A 21,850-nucleotide genomic window follows, 5' to 3' on the forward strand; every position below is an offset into this window, starting at 1 on the left:
TATCACCTGCCAAAATAGGAAATTATGCTTAAAACTCAAAAATTCTCAAGCAATATTTTTCTTACTTAGCCTAAATTTTGATTATTAACCAAAGAAATCTAATCCTTCCAAACCTCACCATAAAGCATTCAATTTATCGTAAAAACTCCAGGACAAATTTAAGCCAGTTTCTGGAGCAAACTGAACAGGCACAAAAAACAGAGGGGTCTCCAAATTATGTGTTATCATATTGAAACTGGCCAATCAGTTTTCTGTAGATAAAGATCAACTTTGAGGCAAAAAGGACAAATCGGGAGCAGGAGAGAAGTCTTATGCAAAAACAATCTGGATTCCTCTCATCCAGCTACCCTTATCTCGACAGAGCAAAGTTCATGATGGATGCTGTGATACACCATCCTTCAAGAGAAAAAGAAAAGGTGAAAGTATGTTGAAAGTCACTCAGTTCGTTACCCTGGAATCCTCTTGCACTGCTGGAGCAGGATCTGCAGGGACTGGAGAAGGACTCTTTTCCACCGTCTCCTCGGGAACAGTTTCCTCTAATACTGGCTCAGATTTTTCTTCCTGAACTTCTGGTTCTGGCTCCTGCTCAGGTTCTGGTTCCGGCTCAGGTTCTGGTTCTGCTACCGGTTCCTCCAGCTGTTCTTCCAAGTCATTGCTGTTAGAGAACATCACAAATGTTCTGATGAAGGGCATACTGAAGGCCCGCTTTTAACCCGGCTATGCAAAGTGCAATGCAAGCCAGATGAGCGGCACCACAAAATTTACTCCAGTAGGCACCGAATTCCTGGGGGTGCAAGTTATAGGTTATTCTGTGGAACATCAGCTGAAAAATGTCTCCACCTCACAGCTAATAGGGCATCATTTAGCCATTTTTATGGCTCAAATCCCACAGTAGAAGCCCAGCTTCTAGAGAGAATACATTTCATTCCGGATCTCTCTTTGCAACTGATTCCAGATCCTATGATGCCAGGTTTGACTTCCCTGTAGTAAGAGTACAGTCTTTTTACCTGACAGACTGCTCATAGTAAGTGCCAGGGTCATCAGCAACTGTCTCTGGTGTCTGCTGTCTTTCCTCAGGTTCCTCCACCTCCTCCTCAGATTCTAGAACGGATTAGGGAAAGAGGAGAACTCGCGTTACACCTCCCACGCTGTCCAAGCTCAGCAAAGGGATTCTTTCACAAAACACACGTTTTTGAAGTTTTATTTATTTTAGTATCACTGCAGGAAGGAGGACCATGCCAGCAGCTACAAGAGTTTCAGCCCATGCTGAAGTGCCAGCAGCAGAGAAGAGACAGGAAAAAAAAAATTACAAGGAGAGACCATTTGAACTTACTGAAAATGCATCTTCTCCTAACAATCTCCTCGCTCTGAGAATTAAGAATTAATTGTGCCCTCTAATGCCACAAAAGCGGTCAGGAGCAGAATTATCCAGGCTCCTGGTATGGCATTACGCCCCATATTCTTCAGAAAGATATGGTTTTGGTATGAATATGGCACAGCTAAGATGTATTTTATGCAAGATAAATCACATCAGCCATCACTGGAAATATTATGGTTTACTGACTGTGGTTATTCTATGTGTATGCATGTATCATTTCTGTGCCTGAAGTTAGGAATACCGACTACATACCAATTACAAAAGCATTTACACACCAGAAGGCCCACTGAAGGAAATGCAGTCAGCTTGGCTGGTTAGTCAATGAGCCATTGGGGAACAACAGCACTTAAGATGCTAATCTTCTGCCTGCTTCAAAAAGTTTCCTGGGATGCTGCTAGCTGACACACAGGGTTGCTTTGACACCGCAGGATCATGTGATCATGTCACCAGCTACTGGATTCTATCTTGGACTGCATGTCATTTTCCACGGTTTCACAGGTGTTGGGGATCAAGTGGGAAACAAACCATTCCCGCCATATAAAAGGAAGTTCTTCTTCACACAGCGTGTTGTCAACCTGTGGAACTCCTTGCCAGAGGAGGCGGTGAAGGCTAGGACTATAATAGAGTTTAAAGAGAAGCTAGATAAATTCATGGAGGTTAGGTCCATAAAAGGCTATTAGCCAGGGGATAAAATGGTGTCCTTGGCCTCTGTTTGTCAGAGGCTGGAGAGGGATGGCAGGAGACAAATCGCTTGATCATTGTCTTCGGTCAACCCTCTCTGGGGTACCTGGTGCTGGCTACTGTCGGTAGACAGGATACTGGGCTAGAAGGACCTTTGGTCTGACCCAGTACGGCCGTTCTTATGTTATGTAAAACCCATTTAAAAGCTATAGAGTGAGATAATCAGAGACGGTTCTTGTCTTCACGTTAAACCCCCAGCCAAGATGACTGCAATATGCAGGGCCATCCCTAGAGGGGAGCAGGGCCTGGGGGGCACACCCCCTGCTCAGGCCGTGCTCTCAGTCCTCCTCACCTCTTCCCTGCTATGCTCCACTCCCCTTCCCTAAGCCCCCTCCACGCAATGCAGCCTAGGGGACAAGCGGGGTGTGGAGTCTGGCACTGGCAGCAGGGTTGGGCCTGTCCTCACCAGCAGTGCCAGAGGGAAGAGGAGTGAACCAGCCCCAGCCACTTTGTTCTCCTTCCTAGCACAGGTGAGTGAGGGGCGGAGGGGGTCATAAGAACGGCCAGACTGGGTCAGATCAAAGGTCCATCTAGCCCAGTATCCTGTCTGCCGACAGTGGCCAATGCCCGTTGCCCCAGAAGGAGGGAACACAACAGGGAATCAAGTTATCCCTCCCCTGTTGCTCACTTCCAGACAAACAGAAGCTAGGGACACCATTCCTACCCATGTTGGCCAATAGCTATTAATGGACCTAACCTCCATGAATTTATCTAGCTCTTTTTTAAACCCTGTTAAAAGTCCTAGCCCTCACAATATCCTTTGGCAATGAGTTCCACAGGTTGTGTGCTGTGTGAAGAAAGACTCTCTTGTTTGTTTTAAACCTGATACCTATTAATTTCATATGGTGACCCCTAGTTCTTATGTTATGGGAATAAGTAAATAACTTTTCCTTATTCACTTTTTCCACACCTGTCATGATTTTATAGACCTCTATCACATCCCCCACTTAGTCTTCCTCTTTTCTAAGCTGAAAAGTCCCAGTCTTTTTTCTCTCTCTGCATATGGGACCAGTTCCAAATCTCTAATAATTTTTGTTGCCTTTTTCTGAACCTTTTCCAATGCCAAGATTTTTTTTTTTTTTTTTTTTTTTTTTTTTTAAGATGAGGCTGCCACATCTGTATGCAGTATTCAACATGTGGGCATACCATGGATTTATATAGAGGCAATAAAATATCCTCTTTCTTATTCTCAATCCCATTTTTAATTAATGTTTTTTTGACTGCTGCTGTACATTGAGTGGATGTTTTCAGAGAACTATCCACAATGACTTCAAGATCTCTCTCGAGTAGTTATAGCTAAATTAGTCTCCATTATATTGTATATATAGTTGGGATTTTTTTTCCAATGTACATTACTTTACACTGATCAACATTAAATTTCATTTGCCATTGTGTTGCCCAATCACTTGGTTTTGAGAGATCTTTTTGAAGCTCTTTACAGTATGCTTCAGTCTTAACTACCTTGAGCAGTTTGGTATCATCTGCGAATTTTGCCACCTCACTGTTTGCACCTTTCTCCAGATTGGTCCCAGTACAGACCCTGGGGGACAACACTAGTTACCTCTCTCCATTCTGAGAACTGAGCGTTTATTCCTACCCTTTGCTGTCCACCTCTTCCCCCAAAACACAGCTGAGAGCCAGCAGAGCATGCTGGTAATGGGTCACTCCACTTCCCACTGCTGCCTGTGAGCATGGGGGTAATCCTGACCCCCTGCTGCATGTGGCTGGACCCTCTGGCGACCCCAAAGCATCGCGCCTGGAGCAGCTGCCCTAAACCATTCAACAGACTGGACGCCTCTGGCTGTAAATAACTAATAGTGAACTGGGGAGGAAAGGACTGAACCCAGGCTGGAAAAGGTGTCTAGCCTGTGAAAACAATGCTCAATACAACATTTAGGGTGAGACGTTACCAGATTCTTTAAGGTTAGTTGTATGTTTGTTTTATTCGCTCAGTGATCTGCTTTCCTATGTGTTTTCTATGCCTTATCATCACTTAAAATCCATCTTTTGCAGTTATAAAATTGTTTTCTTTAAACCCAGTCTATGGAATTCATAATGGAGGGGAGGAAAAGGGAGGGAAGCCAAGCAGCTGTTCACATCTTCCTCCACACTGAGGGCGCAAGGAAGCGAATTTCAATGAGCTTGGGTAGCTCAAGACAACACAATTTTGGATTTGCGCTCCCGAGGGAGAACGCACATGAGTGCTGAGCAATTCCTTAGCTGAAAGCCTTCCCATGCAGTGCTGATCTCAATGTCCGTGTCATTCTGCAGCCGGATGTGTCCCAACCTGTGTGTGTGTTAGAGGAAGCTTGGGGGCCTGCCTCAGCAGGAGAGTGCAAGGGAGCCAAGGCTGGTGGAATGGGTGTGTCCAGTAGGGATGTAAAATCCTATTTAATCAGTAACTAGTTAAACTTTGTTTAACTAGTTAACCACTTGCACAGAGGTGGGGGGGGGGAGGGTGCTGCTAGTTAATCATAGCTAGCAAGCATCACCCGGTAAGGCTGATGCTTTCCAGTTAACCCTTCTCCTCCCTAAGCCCTAGTGTATCAGGTAGCATCCTCAAGTGGTCACACCTGGTACATACTTACCCTCTGGAGGCTCAGTGTCCGAATCACCAAAAACCTCATCTTGATAGCGGAAGATGTCATTATGGACATAAAACTTGTTAGCAACAGAACCCTAGAGGCAAACAGGAATAAAAAGTTCCATTTTATTCAGTCCCAGGATGAAACATTACATGATTGTGAAGAGATTACAGCCATAGCGTCTGATCCTGGTCACAGCTCTGCCCCTCTTAAGATACCTGGCAGTGTGCAAGTAGCAACTGCCCCAGCAAAGCGAACCAGCAAAGTTGCATCTACACTTCGGGCGTGTCTACACAGCAGCAGAACTCAAAATAAGATATGCAATTTGAGCTGCACAAATTGCATATCTTACTTCGATGTTAATTCGAATTAGCTCCAAGTGTCAAAATAAGGGGTCTACACAGCACAAAAATTTCGGAATAAAGCGCTCTTCCGAAACATCCCTTACTCCTCGTAGGATGAGGTTTACAGGGATGTCAGAATAGCGAGTCTGAAATAACAGGCTTGCTGTGGAGACGCGAGATGGCTGCTGCAGAATACTCCAGCATCCCAAAATAGCATTGCCATGTAGACTAGACGTAGCCATAGTTCCCAAGCATAAGGGACATTCTTGTACAGGCCATGAGAGAACACTGGTCGGTGATGCACTCCAAAGGATCACCACACTAGATGATAAAGAGCACATTTGTAGGTGAGGCTGCCCTAAGCTATGATAGAGCTGGTTTGGCTTCCAGTCAAGCAGAAAAATCAAGGGAGTTGAGAGGCTGCTCTGTATCACTTTCCGCCCTCCATTCCATGTACTACACTAAGCAACTTGGCCAAACCTAGGGATCTGGGCCACAGCAATTAAGGAATATTGCCATTTTATGAGGAAAAAAAGCCTCATTGTCAAGATGAAAAATTCATGAAGTGAGTTCATATTTGATTTGACACATACAATTTTTTTTAAAAAAAACAAAGGTTTGACACACTTGTCAAAATGAAAATACTGTTTGTATTCTGGTGGAGAGGCTGGTATGATGGCAAGCACACAGCTGTAGGAGACAGAGGACTATGCCATACACAACACTCTGCAGAAAGCAATAAGACACTGAATAGCTTTTAAAATGGTTCTTGAAGCAGAAAGGAAAAATGCTATCAGTCCAAACAAGCAGTTATACCTTGCTTCATTATGGCTGATAGATCAATAAGGCCAAATTAAAGCCAAACCAAAGGTCAATACCTGCATCTACCTATGGATTTACAGAATAGTGTTTTGGAGGCATTCCCAGTAACAAAATTGCAAATCGATCACAACTAAAACAGACAGATTTGGAGCTGCTCTAGGATAATTCACAAATATTGTACATTAACTTGAGAAATTGGGATGTTTACTGTGTTAATATAGTAGGAGAAAAGCAGGAACGAAACAGAATGGCTCAAGATAAACGACTCCTGATAAACAAAAAGGGGTATTAAGAGACAATGCTAGAATGTTACAAGCCTGAGAATCAAGTTGAAGACTACAAAAGTTTAAAATGGGACTCAAGAGGGGCAAGTCAGTTCAGGAAATGCAGCTCCAACCCAGGACCTGCTTTGGCGTTGGAGGACAGACCTGCCTTCACTACCACCGGGATGAGAAGTGTATAGGTAATAGACATATGTAATTATTTTACTGTGTTTCCTCAGTTTTATTTTCTACTTTTAGACACAAATAAGTTATTTTTCAATCTGAAAAGTGTCAGAAGACATTCATTCCAGTCTATAAAAGCAGTTCACGCTTGGTAATCGGTATCTGGCTAGCACACCACAGCTCACGTGTCTGACTGGACTTCAAAGAAAAAGCTGATCAAACAGCAGAGGTTCTCAAACTCTGAGTCAGGACCCCAAAATGGATTATAACCCCATTTTAATGGGGTTCCCAAAGCCAGCATTAAACTTGCTGGGACCAGGGCTGAAGCCCAAACTGCACTCAATCTGGGGTAGTAAGGCTCAGGCTGCAGCCGGCCCCCCCCTTTCTTCTTTCCCAGGGTGGTAACTTGTCAGAAAAGGGGGGGGTGTCGTCACAGTGCAATAAAGTTTCAGAATCCCTAAAATTCAAAACAGCCAGCTCTTGATGAATACCAAGAAATTAATGAGTAACTTAAATGACATCCTCAAAAGCATCCTAACTTTCTGTTTAAGTCTAGCGCCTCAATGCTTGCAGAGACAGAAGAAGTCTTTGCAGAGATGCTGCATACTAGTAGTTTCTCTAATGGTGCTCATTTAAGAAGTAGTATTTAAACTTTTTATGTTTGGAATTCTTTAACCGAGCACAAATGCAGGAGTGGGATTTTAGATCATATTAAGTCCAATTAGGAAAGGCTGGAGACATGCCCAGTTACATGGCCAATTCCCTGGAAGTGGTGTGTCTACTAAACTCCACACAATGCAGAAATAAAAACATGCCCCCCACATAGCAAGACAAGAAGTGGTCTGCAATTTAGTTCATCATTGTGATTAACACATAGAAAGAGATAACGATCTGTTACCTTTTCTGAGTCGTTGCTATGAACTACTAAAACTGAAGAGAGATGGGAGCTACAGCTTCCCAAATGTAAATTGGAAATTGCCAAGTTAAAAATGCCACTCAATTACCATCTCTCTTTCTTTACTCCCACTTTCAACTGTCACTCGGATTTTGAAAACTGCTCTTTTTTTAAAGTATCTGCAACGGTAAGTCAATAACATCAGAAAGCTTGGAATGCAAGTCTTCATAGATGTTTGAGATATTAGTTGTGAGATACAACTGTTAAGTTGGGATCTGCAATATTTTCAGAATACCTACCTAGGCAACATTTTAATGACACTTACTGACCACAACTCAAAATGTTACATCCCTTTCTGATGCTGTTGGAGGTCAGCATAAACAGTTTAAAGTAATATAGCTTCTTAAAGCATTTGCAACAAGACATTGGTGGACTCTTGTGCAAAAAGAGTCTTCAGATTCTGAAGTACGTACAACTATTTTCATGTCAGTGGTACCACAAGGTAAAAGCAACAGCTGCACTCTAAGTCATACCTCAGGAGCAAGTACAAACGTCTGCATGAATCTGCGCACTGGCTGCATGTTATTGGAGAGTTCTCCCATCACCTGGACAACAACACCATCATTAAGAGTAGCATGGGCATCCACATGACGGATCTTTGTGTGGCAGTCTTTAAAGTTCAGTGACAGCACCTTCTTGTGGATGTCCTGCAAAAGGCAGAAAGATTCAGTTACCCATTTTCTAAGTAAATACAGTTCATGAGAAGGACCTCTATAGAGTAGATTGGAGGTAGGGGTTGAGAGAGTATCAAGTTCAGTATGAGGCTTAAGAACCTAAGAATGGCCGTACTGGATCAGACCAACATCCATCTGGCCCAGTGTCTCATCTTCGGATAGTGGCCAATCCCAAGAAGGAATGAACAGAATAGATAATCATCAAGTGATTCCTCCCCTGTCACTTATTCCCAGCTCCTGACATAGCTAGGGGCACCATTCCTACCCATCTCGGCTAGTTGCCACTGATGAACATAAGAACAGCCATACTGGGTCAAGCCAAAGATCCACCTAGCCCAGTATCCTGTCTGCCAACAGCGGCCAATGCCAGATGCCCCAGAGGGAAGAAACACAACAGGTAATCACGTGATCCTGTCACTCATTTCCAGACAAACAGAAGCTAGGGACACCATTCCTATCCAACCTGGCTAATAGCCATTGATGGACCTATCATCCATGAATTTATCTAGCTTTTTTTAACCCTGTGAAGGCCAGGACTTTAACAACATCCTTTGGGCAAGGAGTTCCACAGGTTGACTGTGCAGTGCCTGAAGAAAGACTTCCCTTTGTTTGTTTTAAAACTGCTACCTATTAATTTTAATTTGGTGACCCCTAGTTCTTATATTACAGGAACAGGTGAATAATTTTTCCTTATTTACTTTCTCCAAACCAGTCATGATTTTATAGACCTGTATCATAGACTCCTCTTTTCTAAATTTTAAAGTCCTAGTCTTTTTAAACCTCTCCTCTACAAGGCCATAGTCCAGAAGCCACAGCCCCTTGGTACAGATCTTTAAATTTTCCTCAATACTTTCACCTGTCACTGTTTTGATCTCTCCAGGACAGCCTGCTGTTTGGCTTTTTTCCCTCCTCCCTCCCCCAATTTTGATGCCACTTGCAAAATTGATCATAACTGAACTTACATGTAGGCAGCATCCAGACAGAGAAACAAAAGCCCAGGAAACCATACTATGAGCTTGTTCCTCTGAGTGTAGGCAAGAGTCAAAGAGGACACTTGAATTTTGCTTTCGTTTGCAGATGGCATCCCTGTTTGAATACCATTAAATGCTTCACCACTGTGACAGCATGACCCAGGGCACTCTGCTTCATGTGGCATTACTGTCAGGATTTCATATCTATCTACAAATTCTGTAGCAGTTCACAGTTTTAAGAACATGTGACCAGTTTGCCTTCCAAGCCCAACAGAATGGCTTTTCTTTCAAATTAAATTCTGAAGTCTGAGACTAGGCTTGTCCAAGATGATCATATTGCACCAATTAAAACTACAACCACCCCAAAGAGTATGTGCGCACGCACACACCCTCAGTATCATCTAATACAGTGGTTCCCAACCTTATATATACTGCAGGAGTGGCAAACCCAGTCACAAACTTTTGGTGGGAACAGTAACATTGTTTGAATATTTGCATAAAATCAAAGCTCCAGCCCCCAGAGCCACCATGAACAGCTGACTTCAGCTGTGGCAGCTGCCCACCACGTGGCAGCAGCTGGAACTGAAGCCAGCTGTTGTGCAACGGCTCTGGGGGCCGGTGCTGGGATACAGATCGGCCCCCTGAGCTGCCACAAAGCAGTCGGCTTCAGCTTTGGCAGCCACCAGCTACATGCCTGGGGTATACCCCAGCCCTGGTGCCACAGCAGCCAGTATGGACATGGCCTGGCAGTGTGTCGCAGCTCAGCGGCCAGCAGTTTGCAGTCCAGCACTGGTCCACAGACCAGCAGTTGGGAACCACTGATCTAACAGACGGTTCTGCTTCAAACACTAAACAAGCCAGATGATTTTAGAGCAGAAAAATCATTTACATTTGAATATTTAATTCCTTGCAAAAGCATTTCACTCAGTTTTACAAATGCTTACAGATTGCCCATAGACAGCATCAGCTGGTTTTCCATTAGAATCCAAGCCACCATGGACATAAGAAGAATTCTTTCCATAAAACCTGTAAAAGAGGGAACCATTTATACATTAAGCCTTGTTGCATTAAAAATTGAATCATATTACTGGTCTTCAGCAGACAGTATTGTACAATAAAAATACTATACCTGAACTAAGACGTATTAAAGGCATACAGTCAAGATTGCTCAGTCCAAAATGTCACTTGCATGCAAATCCAAATTCCAATTTGCAGGGTTCTGAAAATCTGTGGATATCTGCAGGTATCACATCCATGAACGTGGATGCTGATCCACAGCTCACTTTTGCAGATATGGATGTGGATACAAATTCTGTATCTAGAGTTCTGCCTATTTGCATGTGTCTGCTTTATATCCACAGGTAACCACATCCATGGCTTGTTTTTGCAGATACGGATGGGGATACAAATTTTGTATCTGCAAAAACAAGCCATGGATGTGGTTACCTGTGGATATAAAGCAGACATATGCAAATAAGCAGAGCTCTAGATACAAAATTTGTATCCCCATCTGTATCAGACAGGGTTCTACCTATTTGCAAGTATTTGTTCTTCAAAACCAAAATTCTTCATTTTTCCCTACTGCAAAGTACAGAGTTTAGCACAGAAATTAATATTCATTGAACAGGCCATGGAATTTTCTGATCCCCTAAAATAATTTAAAGGGTGTTTGAAGGCACCTGGCCAGTTCCAGATTCTCTGGATTCATTTTAGAAAGAGTACTCTGGAATTTTTCATACTCCCAATGGAGTCTAACTAAAAAACTCAAGCCACTGGTAAAGTTGCAAGACATCAGTTTTGACACACAACAATACAGGCAGTCCCCGGGTTACGTACAAGATAGGGACTGTAGCTTTGTTCTTAAGTTGAATTTGTATGTAAGTCGGAACTGGTACATATTGTAGGGGAAACTCTAGCCAAACATTTCTCCAGAGCTCAGTTTTATTCTCCCACACCTCACTTCCCTCAGTCCTTTATTCTCAAGCTGAGGTATCTGCTGAGAAAAGCCGCTCTGCGTCTCCCTGGTCTGCTGGGGGGGGGGGGGGGGGGGCTAGCTTCGCGTCTCCCTGGTCTGCTGGGGGGAAGCAGCTAGTGCGGGGTTGCCTCACCCCGTTTGTAAGTAGGGATCCGATGTAAGTCGGATCCATGTAACCCGGGGACTGCCTGTACTCTGGAAAGTGACCTCTAGTAACAGCAGTGCTCATGTTTATTGCTTCAGTAATTTCTAGATCAAAATTTGCTCAGTTAAAACTCTTTTTACCCCAATTAACTGCTAACCCTGTAAAATTACCCCTGTTGACAATGTTGGAGCAAAAAAAATGCAACTTGACTTTTACATGCTAAGAATTAGTAAGTGGAACATGGTTCAGTTGACGGCCAATTTTACAGACCTTTTCTGACCATACTCACTCTATATTGGTTTTATAGGAGGAAGAAATAAAATGTATCAAACAAAAAACTGAGCAAGCCATGCCAGCCCTAAAACCACGATTCACCTAAGAACAGCCCCAATGATCTTACAGGAGACCAGATGACTGTAGAAAGCCCATTTTTAAAAAGGTACTCAGCATGCCAATGTGTTTAAATCTCATCCAAGGATGAGTACTTGTGCTGGCTGGAGAAACTTTAACAGGACCATATTCTGCTGGAATATGCAGTTTCCTCAAAATTTAAATCCTGAGACACATTTGGTTGGTTTTGACAGAATTTTGTTTTGGATGAAAAAAGTTCTGACTATACCCATTTTGCTATGCTCAGCACATAAAGCTGTTCAAAAACAAAATGTTGTTTTGAATTTTTTATAAATACAAGTAAAAAAAAAAATCAAACAAAATGATTTAAATCAACTAACTATTTCTTCCCTTTTTTTGAGAATTTAGAAATTGCCAGAAGCCAGGAACCCTGTTCAGGGTCAGGAGCAGCCTCTGCCCAGGGCAGCAGGAAGGGCCCCTGCCACCTGTTTATTCAGTTAACTAGGTAAACTTAACCCTTACCCAGTTTAGAGATGAAAATCCAATTTAATTAGTTGTCTCTGCTGCTGCTGTTTTGGAAAACTGAACAGCAGCACAGATAGGCAACTGAAGTGGTCAGGAAAGACAGCCAAAAAGCAGGAAACACCCCCTTTAACCATTAGAATCATCAGGTGATTGGAGGAGCAAAAGAGAGTTCTCTCTTCTACCCAAGAGACAGAACCCACCAGTATGGTCCACCACAGCTCCCTATCAAGAACCTTGTCACCCTTCCCAAGCAGCTGGGATTGGTGCTAAGCTTTGTAGCATCTTCATGTGTTTGTCTCCCACACCACCATGCTCTAGGTTAATCTCTAGCCCTTGGGCTAGCAAGTGCCTTCAGGCAATATTTAGTCAAATTCTGATCATTTATAACCAGAATATTTTATTAACCTAGAGACTTTAAAAGCTACTACTGTGAAAAACTGCAGACAAAGCTTCCATTTTATAGCTCCTTCTGCAATTTGCCAAAATAGCAGTAGCATTACAGGGCAGAGAATTTTGCCAACAGGTAAGAACAAAATAAAAAACCATGGGCATATGCAGCAAACTGCCTGGGCTAAATGAGGGAGTTAGCTGTTCTACACACTTGTGAACAATTATAAATCATTTTCACTGGATACCTAGTGACATTTATGAATTAAAAGGGGTTTCAAGATTGAAAGAGTTCTTAACTTATCTAGCGTGGCGAGGCATTACCCCAAACAAGAATAAGTCTGCCAATAAATGATGTATTTATTATCAGGATAGACCTGTTTAAGTCAGTACCTAATTTAAATAATTGACTTTAACTTTATTTATTCTTGTTTTTCTAAACAATGGTCGGTTTTCACTGAATGCAAATCAACATGTTTTATACCAATGAAATACATTTTATACTAAACTTGACCTTTACATTAGCAAAAAGTCAGTTATAGAGTGACTATCACAGTTCATTACCAACTACACGGTAAACAAACATGATTGAAAACAGGCTCTTCAATTTTAGCAGCCAAAGGTGTAACACGATCCAATGGCTGGAAGGGGAACAGACAAATTCAGACAAGAAATAAAGCACGGGTTTCTATCCACTAAGACGGGGTTTATCAAACTGTACTCTGCGGAGCCTGGGGCTCGCACAATGGGTCGAAGGGCTCCACAAGAAAATATTAATGACAGTTGTATGACCCTGTTATTTTGTTATTCATTTTCTGGTTCATTTTTTAATGAAACTATTTATAAAAGAAATACAAAAGAAATAAATAGAATTCTAAACTTTGTCTATTTGGGTACCTACAGAATTAAAAATCATGATATTTTAAGGGCTCCACCAAGTTTTCAGGACCCAATAGGGACTCCCCGGCCAAAAGTTTGGGAAATCCTGAGTTTGGTAAATTGTTCCAGTGGTTAATTACCCTAAGATTGTGGTGGACTCTCCATTACTGGTAATCTAGATTAAATGTATCTTTCAGACAGACATCCTAACAGCACTTAATTCAGGAAAATTCTATGACTTGCATTAGGCAGGAGGTCAGCCTACAGGTTGAACCTCTCTAGCCTGGCACCCTCAGGACGTGACCAGTGCCAAATCAGAGAATTTGCCGAACCACAAGAGGTCAATATTGTCTAGCACCGTGGTCACCAACCAGTAGATCGCGATCTACCAGTAGATCTCAGGGGCTCTAAGAGTAGCTCTTGAGCCCTCTCTGAACTGCGCGCCTGCGCAGTAAGTTTACATTAGATTTCCTCATTTGAGGAGCAGCTACTCACCAAGCAACAACACAGGTGAGTAGCTGTGAGGAATGGTGGGAGCTGGGAGGCTGGGAGGGCTGAAACACCCCAGCCAGCTGACTGTGGCTTTCAGCTGATAGAGGCTGCCCCGCGCTCCAGCTGATCGGCAGCTTCTCCTCTGCGCATGCCCACATGGAGCCTGGCTGAGCGCCATGGCCAGCTGGCCGGGCAGCCACTTCTCTTCCCTCCAGCCCGGCTGCCCTGCGCTCAGCCCAGGGAGGTTGCGTCTAGCTCCAGCTGTGTTGGAGCAAGCTTCCCAGGCTGAGCGCAGGGCAGCCAGTTGGGAGCGAAGAGAAGCGGCTTCCCGGCCAGCTGGCCATGGCACTCAGCCAGCGTGCACCAAGCTCCACGTGGGCTGGCACAGAGGAGAAGCTGCCTGGCCATCTGGCTGTGGTGTTCAGCCCAGAGGAGGCTGAACCACGCTCCAGCTGGTCAGGCAGCTTCCTTTCTGCACCTGCCCACGTGGAGCTTGGTGCACCCTGATTGAACGTCATGGCCAGCTGGCCGGGCAGCTACTTCTCTTCCCTCCAGCCCAGCTGCCCTGTGGTCAGTCTGGAGGGAGCGCGGGTCAGAGGCTTCTCTCCATGGCTGGTGTAGGGAACTCCCTGCCCCCAAACCTGTCCCTTGCCCACCTGGCCCCCCGTTCCCTGTCCCTTGCCCCCCCCACCCCGCTGCAGAAACCTGCTCCACCCCGCAGAAACTTGTCCCCTGGCACCCTGCCCCCCCTGAAGAAACCAGTTCCTTCTGGCATCCTGTCTCCTACTGCAGAAACCTGTCCCCCTGCTTCCCTCTGCAAAAACCTGTCATCGTCCCCCAGCACCGTGTCCCCTGCTGCAGAAACCTGTCCTGGCACTCTGCCCCCTCTCCCCTGCACCCACTGGCACCCTGTTCCCTGCCCCAGAACCCACTAGCACCCCTCCCCAGTACTGTGTCCCCTGCTCCCAAATTACTTTTCTATGGGTCAGTGACCCCTGACTGAAGGCAGGTTCCCTGACATTCTCATAAAGACAATGCAGAAACCGTGTGTGTTTAACATAGTATTTTATTTAAAAATGAAGCCTGGCCAACAAACCCCCAATTGCGGCCAAGCCCCCATCTGGCCACAACCACTCCTGCATTCCCCCTTCCCCAGACCCTAGAATTGAGCTTATCAAACACTGGAACCCCCTGCCCTGAGCCCCTCTCATACCCCAACCCAAATTCCTGCACCCTCACATCCACAAGCCTGTGGCTTGCTTAGTATCCCAACACTGCCCAGCCTGGAGCCCCCTCCCCGAACCAGTGTCCCCTTCTCCACCTCCTCCTGCATCCAGATTGCCTCCCAGAGCTTGCATCTCTCACCCCTTCCCACACCCAAATCCCTCATTCCCACCCCGGAGCCTACACGTCCTGTCTCAACACAGCAAGGGTCCAGCTAGACTGCAGGAGTTTTTCAGGATTCTGGAGATATCCCAGAAAAACTCGTCTGCATCCAGGGTTGCGTTTGTTCTTCCGCTTTTTTAGTGGAAGAGCAAACAGGCTCTTTCGGTCACCCCTATATTCCTCTTTCCACAAGGAATAAGGGGGCTTCCAAAAGAAGGGGTTTTTTTCTGACATTTGCTCCAGTCTAGACAGGCCAAATGTTGGAAAAACCTCTTCCTACAGAAGAATTAAAAAAAAAAAGCGCCAGCAGTATAAGGATTGGGGATAGCAAGTGATGGAGAGGAGAATAGAGAGGGCGGGGCTTCAAGGAAGGGGCAGGGCAGTCGATCTTGGCTTGGTCTGTCATTTAAAAAGTGATCTTGGGTGTAAAAAAGTTGGAGACCACTGGTCTAGCAGCATTATCAGCACTTCCACAGCTTACTTGGCTGTTAGGGGACATTTAGTGGTAAATTAGAGCTAAATAACAGCACAGAACACAGAGTCAGGACTAGTGGCTGTAAACAAACTTTGTGGGACAGAGGAAAACCACACACGTAAGAAAACATCTGGCAAATAAAATCATGGTAGACCTGGGGATGTATAAAACTAGTTGACTATCCGATAAGCATATCAAAGGCAGCTGGGGGGGGGGGGAGGCGTGAGGAGGAGCCGGTGCTGGAGGGAGCCAGCTTAAAAGGCAGTTCCCCCCCAATACCATCTCTGCAGGGGGGCAGAGGCATAGCAAGGGACTGGGCGCAAGCCAAGAATCAGCTGATTCCCAGCCTGCACCTAGTTTCCCCTGCAACCACTGCGCTTCAGCCAGATACCTCTTAATGCATTTAAAAGGCAGAGCTGCAACGGAGTTAGCTCTGGGGGTCAGGAGCTAACCCCTCTATGGCTCTACAGTTTCCCCCCTTACTGACTAGTCAATTAGTTGATTAAACACAATTTAAAATCCCTAGCCAGACCACAGACTGCCAGACTAGAGAGGTTCAACCTGTAGATGATCATACAACCGACTCTTCTGGCCTCAATCTAGGAGTATCCAGGATGATACACAATACAATTGCTTAAATAAAGTGTGCATAGGTATACTACAACATACACCAATGGAGGTTTTTAAATGTTTACTTCTTTATTATGTTGGAAACTGAGGGATGTGTTTCTTATTGACTAAATGTTTCCTGAGGACGTGTATCAAGCGGCATTTGGACAGAACAGGAATTCTGTTACAAGCATTCAAAATGCAAAAGGGCCCATCTTTTAAGTTGAATGAACTTATCCATATTAAAATATTCTCTCTACACTAATTAACCTATAACCCAAAACTGATCAAAGACAACAGCTTTTCTGCACAACAGAAGCCAGAAGTAGACATTTTCTAGGAAGGAGCATGGCAGAAAGGGATCTAGGGGTTATAGTGGACCACAAGTTGAATATGAGTCAACAGTGTGATGCTGTTGCCAAAAAAGCAAATATGATTCTAGCTTGTATCAACAGGTGTGTTGTAAGCAAAACTCGTGAAGTCATTCTGCCGCTCTACTCTGCACTAGTTAGGCCTCAGCTGGAGTACTGTGTCCAGTTCTGGGCGCCACATTTCAAGAAAGATGTGGAGAAATTGGAAAGGGTACAGAGAAGAGCGACAAGAATGATTAAAGGTCTAGAGAACATGACCAAGCCAGGCTTCATGAACTGGGCTTGTTTAGTTTGGAAAAAAGAAGATTAAGGGGGGACATGATAGCGGTTTTCAAATATCTAAAAGGGTGTCACAAGGAGGAAGGCGAAAATTTGTTCCTCTTGGTTTCTGAGGACAGGACAAGGAGTAATGGGCTTAAAGTGCAGCAGGGGAGGTTTAGATTGGACATTAGGAAAAAATTCCTAACTGTCAGGGTGGTCAAATATTGGAATAAATTGCCAAGGGAGGTGGTGGAATCTCCCTCTCTGGAGATATTTAAGAACAGGTTAGACAGACATCTGTCAGGGATGGTGTAGGTGGAGCTTGGTCCTGCCTTGAGGGCGGGGGGCTGGACTCGATGACCTCTTGAGGTCCCTTCCAGTCCTATGATTCTATGATTCTTAAATATCAATATTCACTTTATAGTAAAGACTGAAAATAGAAATACTTAATGTAGTATGAGACATTGACAGTTATAATGCTTGAGCTGATTGTTAAAGTTAAAAGATGTTTTTCCTCTGAGTCTGCATACAATATAGAATTCCAGAATACTCTACTTCCTTACACTTCTTGGGACAGTTCAATGACAATGTGTCTTTTAAAAATAATTTAGTAGATTAAATTAATTTTAGACCTTAAAATAGGTTGCCATAATTTCAAATTTAATTATATCAATTAAAAACTTTAATCAACCATGGTTTTGAAACTAAATCTTAAGAATGAGACCTGAATTTAGTAAACAAGCTTCAGGCTAAACAGAACAGTTCTCCAAATTTAAGCACTATCCATTAGAAATACCTTAGATTAAAAAAAAAAAAAAAAAAAAAACACCTCTATGCTGTAATATTTTATTTTTGGTCCATTTGGTCGCAACTGAGAATTAATTTAATGTAAGATTAGAGTCCATCCAGCAAAAATTAGCACATTAAAAGGTATCCAAATCTTGCATCAGGCGAGCCAAAAGGAGGGTTTTGTTACCGTTTATAAACACGAAAGTATTGTTAAAAACATGCAAAGAAAAACAAAGTGAAACATTAAGCAGCATTACCTGTGAAGATAGTCAGGTGCCTGATTGAGCAGAGTATAATACTGCCTCACAAATTCCCGCCCGACCAGCAGGGGACTTGGCTTCTCCATCACCATTTCTTTGGTCAACTGAAAACTGAAAAACAAAAGCTTCATGAAAATTAGCTCACCATTTCATTGTACATATAGAGCTATGATACAAGAGGAAAGTATAGAATTACAATGAAAAACAAACACTGACATCTGTGGTTAATTTTAACACAATAATGTAATCCACTTTAATCGATAAGGTCGTACTATCATCAACTTTAAGGGGGGAAAACAATTGTGTGAACTTCATTTGAACAATAGGATTTCTGTCCATTTTTTTTAAATGAGGAAGAATCTAAGTGTCTTAAATTCCCAAATACCCTGGTAGAAAGCATACAAGTAAGATTCTTCAAGAGGATTTCTTAAGTGGTTAAGTCATTCACAGTAGATCCAAGCTCTATTTACCTTACCTGACTTCACAAGAAGAAAAATGTTTAATGGGACACTTTATGCTACTGTATTAAGTCCATTTTTGTCAACAGAACAAAACTCCTGCTGGGCTGTAATGCAATTCTGAACTCTCTCAAATTTAAACAGGAATACTGGATGATATTAATGCAGCCTAACAAAAGCGAACTCCTTCCCACCCATCTTCCCCACTTAGCTCATCATGTGTCAGCTAAATCCAACAGATAAGTCAAATGAGTTACAGCATACCCAGCCTAGGGCACGAACAAGTCTATTTACCTTACTGGATCAGTAATTAAAAAAAGAAAATCTTTGCTGCTCAGAGAGATTCACAAAACATCTAGCCTCTTTAAGAGAACATGTGACCCCTATATGCTTCCCCTCATTTATTCATATAAAATTGGTGCAGGTTACAAACCAATGCCAGAATTTTCTTGCTACCAGTCCTGAGAGCAAGTCGATATTGAAACAAAGCTGGGTGATTGTTGGGTCACACATTACCATTACAGCGAATGGTACTAGGATTTGTGCTTAGTCTGTTGTTGATGTATGGCAGAATACATGACAGCTGGCTCTCCTGCCACTGTATTAGCTCTGCAGTGCTGGCAGTAACAACAAACTTGGCTGGCTTTTTATAAACAGTTACCAAAGAGTCACATAAGGAGCAGCACGCCATCTGAAAGACACTTTTCCAGTGTACAATAACCTAAACCCTTCTCCCTGCCCCCAATCAGTGCTTTAGGAAGGGGACATGCCTGCACCCCCAACATCCTTCACTCTACCAGAACTTCACAACCAAGTTAATCAACAGTGCATTTTAGACCAATTTCATTCTTTTAAATTTGCACTACTAAAAATAGATTCAGGGCTGGAATCTGGTCTCCTCTAACAGCTCCAAGGGGCCATAACTTCCTGGGGAATATCTCCAGCACAGAAGCAGCATAGAACCTACATAGGCAGCCCTACTCTGCCCTCTGGCAGAATGCCAGCACGAAGGTATATTAAAAAAAATAGCTCCTCTGAACATTCTGTGCTACAACACAACCTATAGATGGTCAGGGACGGCTACACTAAGTCAGAAGGGCCTCCGGAGCTGCTTTAACTTATTCTGGAGACCGCATCAGACCAAGCCCAAGAGGTAGCCCAGATACACAGTGACTTGGCCCTCTACCTGGACTACACTTTTGTGCTACACCTCTGGAGAAGTTCAGCATAGGATCTCAAAAAACCCTCCCCCAAAACTAACATTAAAACAGCCATTTGGTATGCATCAAACCAATTCAACAAAGTCTGAAAGCAAGAGTCAACAGTTTTTGTATTTGACTTTGAGGACAAAAACAAAATTTGGGGATTAGAATGGTCCCATTCTCAGGGATGAGTTATCAAGATGTCCTGATATTATTCAAGCATAAGTTATGCATATCATCTATCTGTCCCTCCCTCTCTCTCTCTCTCTCTCTCTCCCTCCCCCTCTCTCTCTCTATATATATATGTATATATTTTAAGACATTTGTGCGTCTGTCTGCAAGCCCGTCCAAGAGCCTGTTTGTTCAGGGAACACCTCGTAAACAGTAGGAGCTAGGACCACCAAATTCAGTATGCAACTTCCTTTTATCCTAAGAACTAGGAGTCACCAAAAGAAATTAATAGATAGCAGGATTAAAAACAAACAAAAGGAAGTTCTTCTTCACACAGCTCAGTCAACCCCCAGGACTTTAACAGGGCTCGAAAGAGAACTAGATAAATTCATAGAGGGTATTAGCCAGAATGGGTAGGAACCGTGTTCCAAACCTCTGTCAAGAAGCTAGAAATGGGTGACAGGAGAGGGATCACTTGATGATCCCCTGTTCTGTTCACTCCCTCTGGGGCATCTGGCATTGGCCACTGTTAGAAGACAGGACACTGGGCTAGATCAGTGGTCCCCAACCATTTGATGTTGCCAGGCACCAGGGGGCATGGCCGTTCGCCCACCACGCACCTGGGGGCGGCAACCCCTCCAAGTGCTGTGCAGCTGGGGCAGCGCCCCGCCCACCCCCCAAGCGCCACACGCCCAGAGCGCGGGTGGCCAATCTGCGGTGCGCCCGGGGCCAGCTCCGGCACCATGCATGCGCCACATGCCGGGGCCAGGCCAGCCCCGAGCACTTGGTGGGCATACACAAATGCTGGCGCCTGCGGGCACCGTGTTGGGGACCACTTGGCTAGATGGACCTTTGGTCTGACTCAGTTTGGCTGTTCTTATGTTCTAAGATGAGGGTTTGCTTGTGCCAGAAAAATACTACAGTGCAGAGTAGCCATTGGGGGGGAGCCACACAAGGAAGACAGTCACCAGCTGGGATCAGAGCATGGCATCTTGTCGGCCATGGTAAGTGGGTCCCCCCCACCTGAATTCAAGAGTTAAATAAATAAAGTTAATGACCTCTGCCCAGATGCATTATACCCAGTTCCAGCATACTTAGGTTCTGATCCTATACTGCCAGAAACCACAAGTGTGTTTTAGGCAAGGTTATAGACAAGAAACCTCATCAAGCTTACACTGTGCAAAAGTCTAGTGGTCTATAACTAAGGCAATACCAGAATCATTTAGTGGGACAAATACTGTTTCCATAGGCATGCAGAGGGAATTACGGGCAAAGTTGAGGATGCAGCAGATACAAACACAGTAATTTCAAACTCCAAAAAGGGAAGTCACGAATATCACAAATTCTTAAGTCTTATTAGATGCTAAATATATTTCAGCTTTGTTCATCTGATAGCCCACAAGATGCCTCCTTCACTGCAGTAACCAAACCATGCAGACAAGGCTTATTTTACATTTGGCAGGATTTATGAATAATATATGCAAGTATTATGGCAGTCTCCAAAAACTCAGCTCTGACCAGGACACGACTGTGTAGTATGAAAATGTAGAAAATAATCCTTGCCCTGGAAGACAGTCTAAAAGACATGAAAAACAAAGGCTAGGGACAGGGATACAACACAGAAAAATAATATGGAGAGTCTTGATATAGTTTTGTAAGTTAAACATTCAGTTGTTTAAACTGGGATGGGGACAGATGAACAATGACAATGATTGCAGCAGCACGAAGGAGTAGGAAAAGGCAAGCAGGGAACAGCTAGCCATGACAGGCAACGAGGGATTTCTAGGCACCACATTAAAGATTTATCTTCCAGTTTCTTAAGATTCTATAGTGGCTGAAAAGCTTATATCAGGAATTTTGCCTATGCATAAAGCAATGGTGTGGGAGAGACTTCAAAAAAAAAGGGGGGGGGGTTAAAGTAGGGTTGTCCATCAGTTAATGGCATAACTTAACAAAAAGAAATCAATCTTGATTTAAAAACAAAAACAAAAAAAACCACACAATTAATTACACCCTAACCAATAGAATACCAACTGAAGTTACATTGAAAGAGAAGAAAAACATCTAAATATATTGATTTCTATTACACAGAATGCAGTGCTCATTTTAGATATTACAAATATTTGCACAATAAAATAGTATTTTTCAATTCACTTCAATTACTGTAGTGCAATCTCTATCATGAAAGCATAACTTAC

At 43.6% G+C, this 21,850-nt stretch overlaps 1 protein-coding gene across 2 annotated transcripts in view; it reads right to left on the reverse strand.

Moving 5' to 3' along the window:
- The window catches only part of G3BP1 (G3BP stress granule assembly factor 1), a 47,096-nt gene that overhangs the window by 7,374 nt on the left and 17,872 nt on the right, over positions 1–21,850 (reverse strand). For both annotated transcript variants that reach the window (XM_075900587.2, XM_075900588.2), the window contains exons 2-7: positions 17,819–17,932; positions 9,861–9,942; positions 7,745–7,918; positions 4,708–4,798; positions 1,008–1,101; positions 451–655 (exon numbers count right to left, since the gene is read on the reverse strand). In XM_075900587.2, coding sequence (XP_075756702.1) covers positions 451–655; positions 1,008–1,101; positions 4,708–4,798; positions 7,745–7,918; positions 9,861–9,942; positions 17,819–17,913 — 741 coding nt within the window. In that variant the 5' untranslated portion in view covers positions 17,914–17,932. The remainder of the gene's footprint in view (positions 1–450; positions 656–1,007; positions 1,102–4,707; positions 4,799–7,744; positions 7,919–9,860; positions 9,943–17,818; positions 17,933–21,850) is intronic.

The sequence above is a fragment of the Pelodiscus sinensis genome, chromosome 16 (assembly GCF_052426305.1).
Source record: "Pelodiscus sinensis isolate ZL-2025 chromosome 16, ASM5242630v1, whole genome shotgun sequence".
NCBI lineage: Eukaryota > Metazoa > Chordata > Testudines > Trionychidae > Pelodiscus > Pelodiscus sinensis.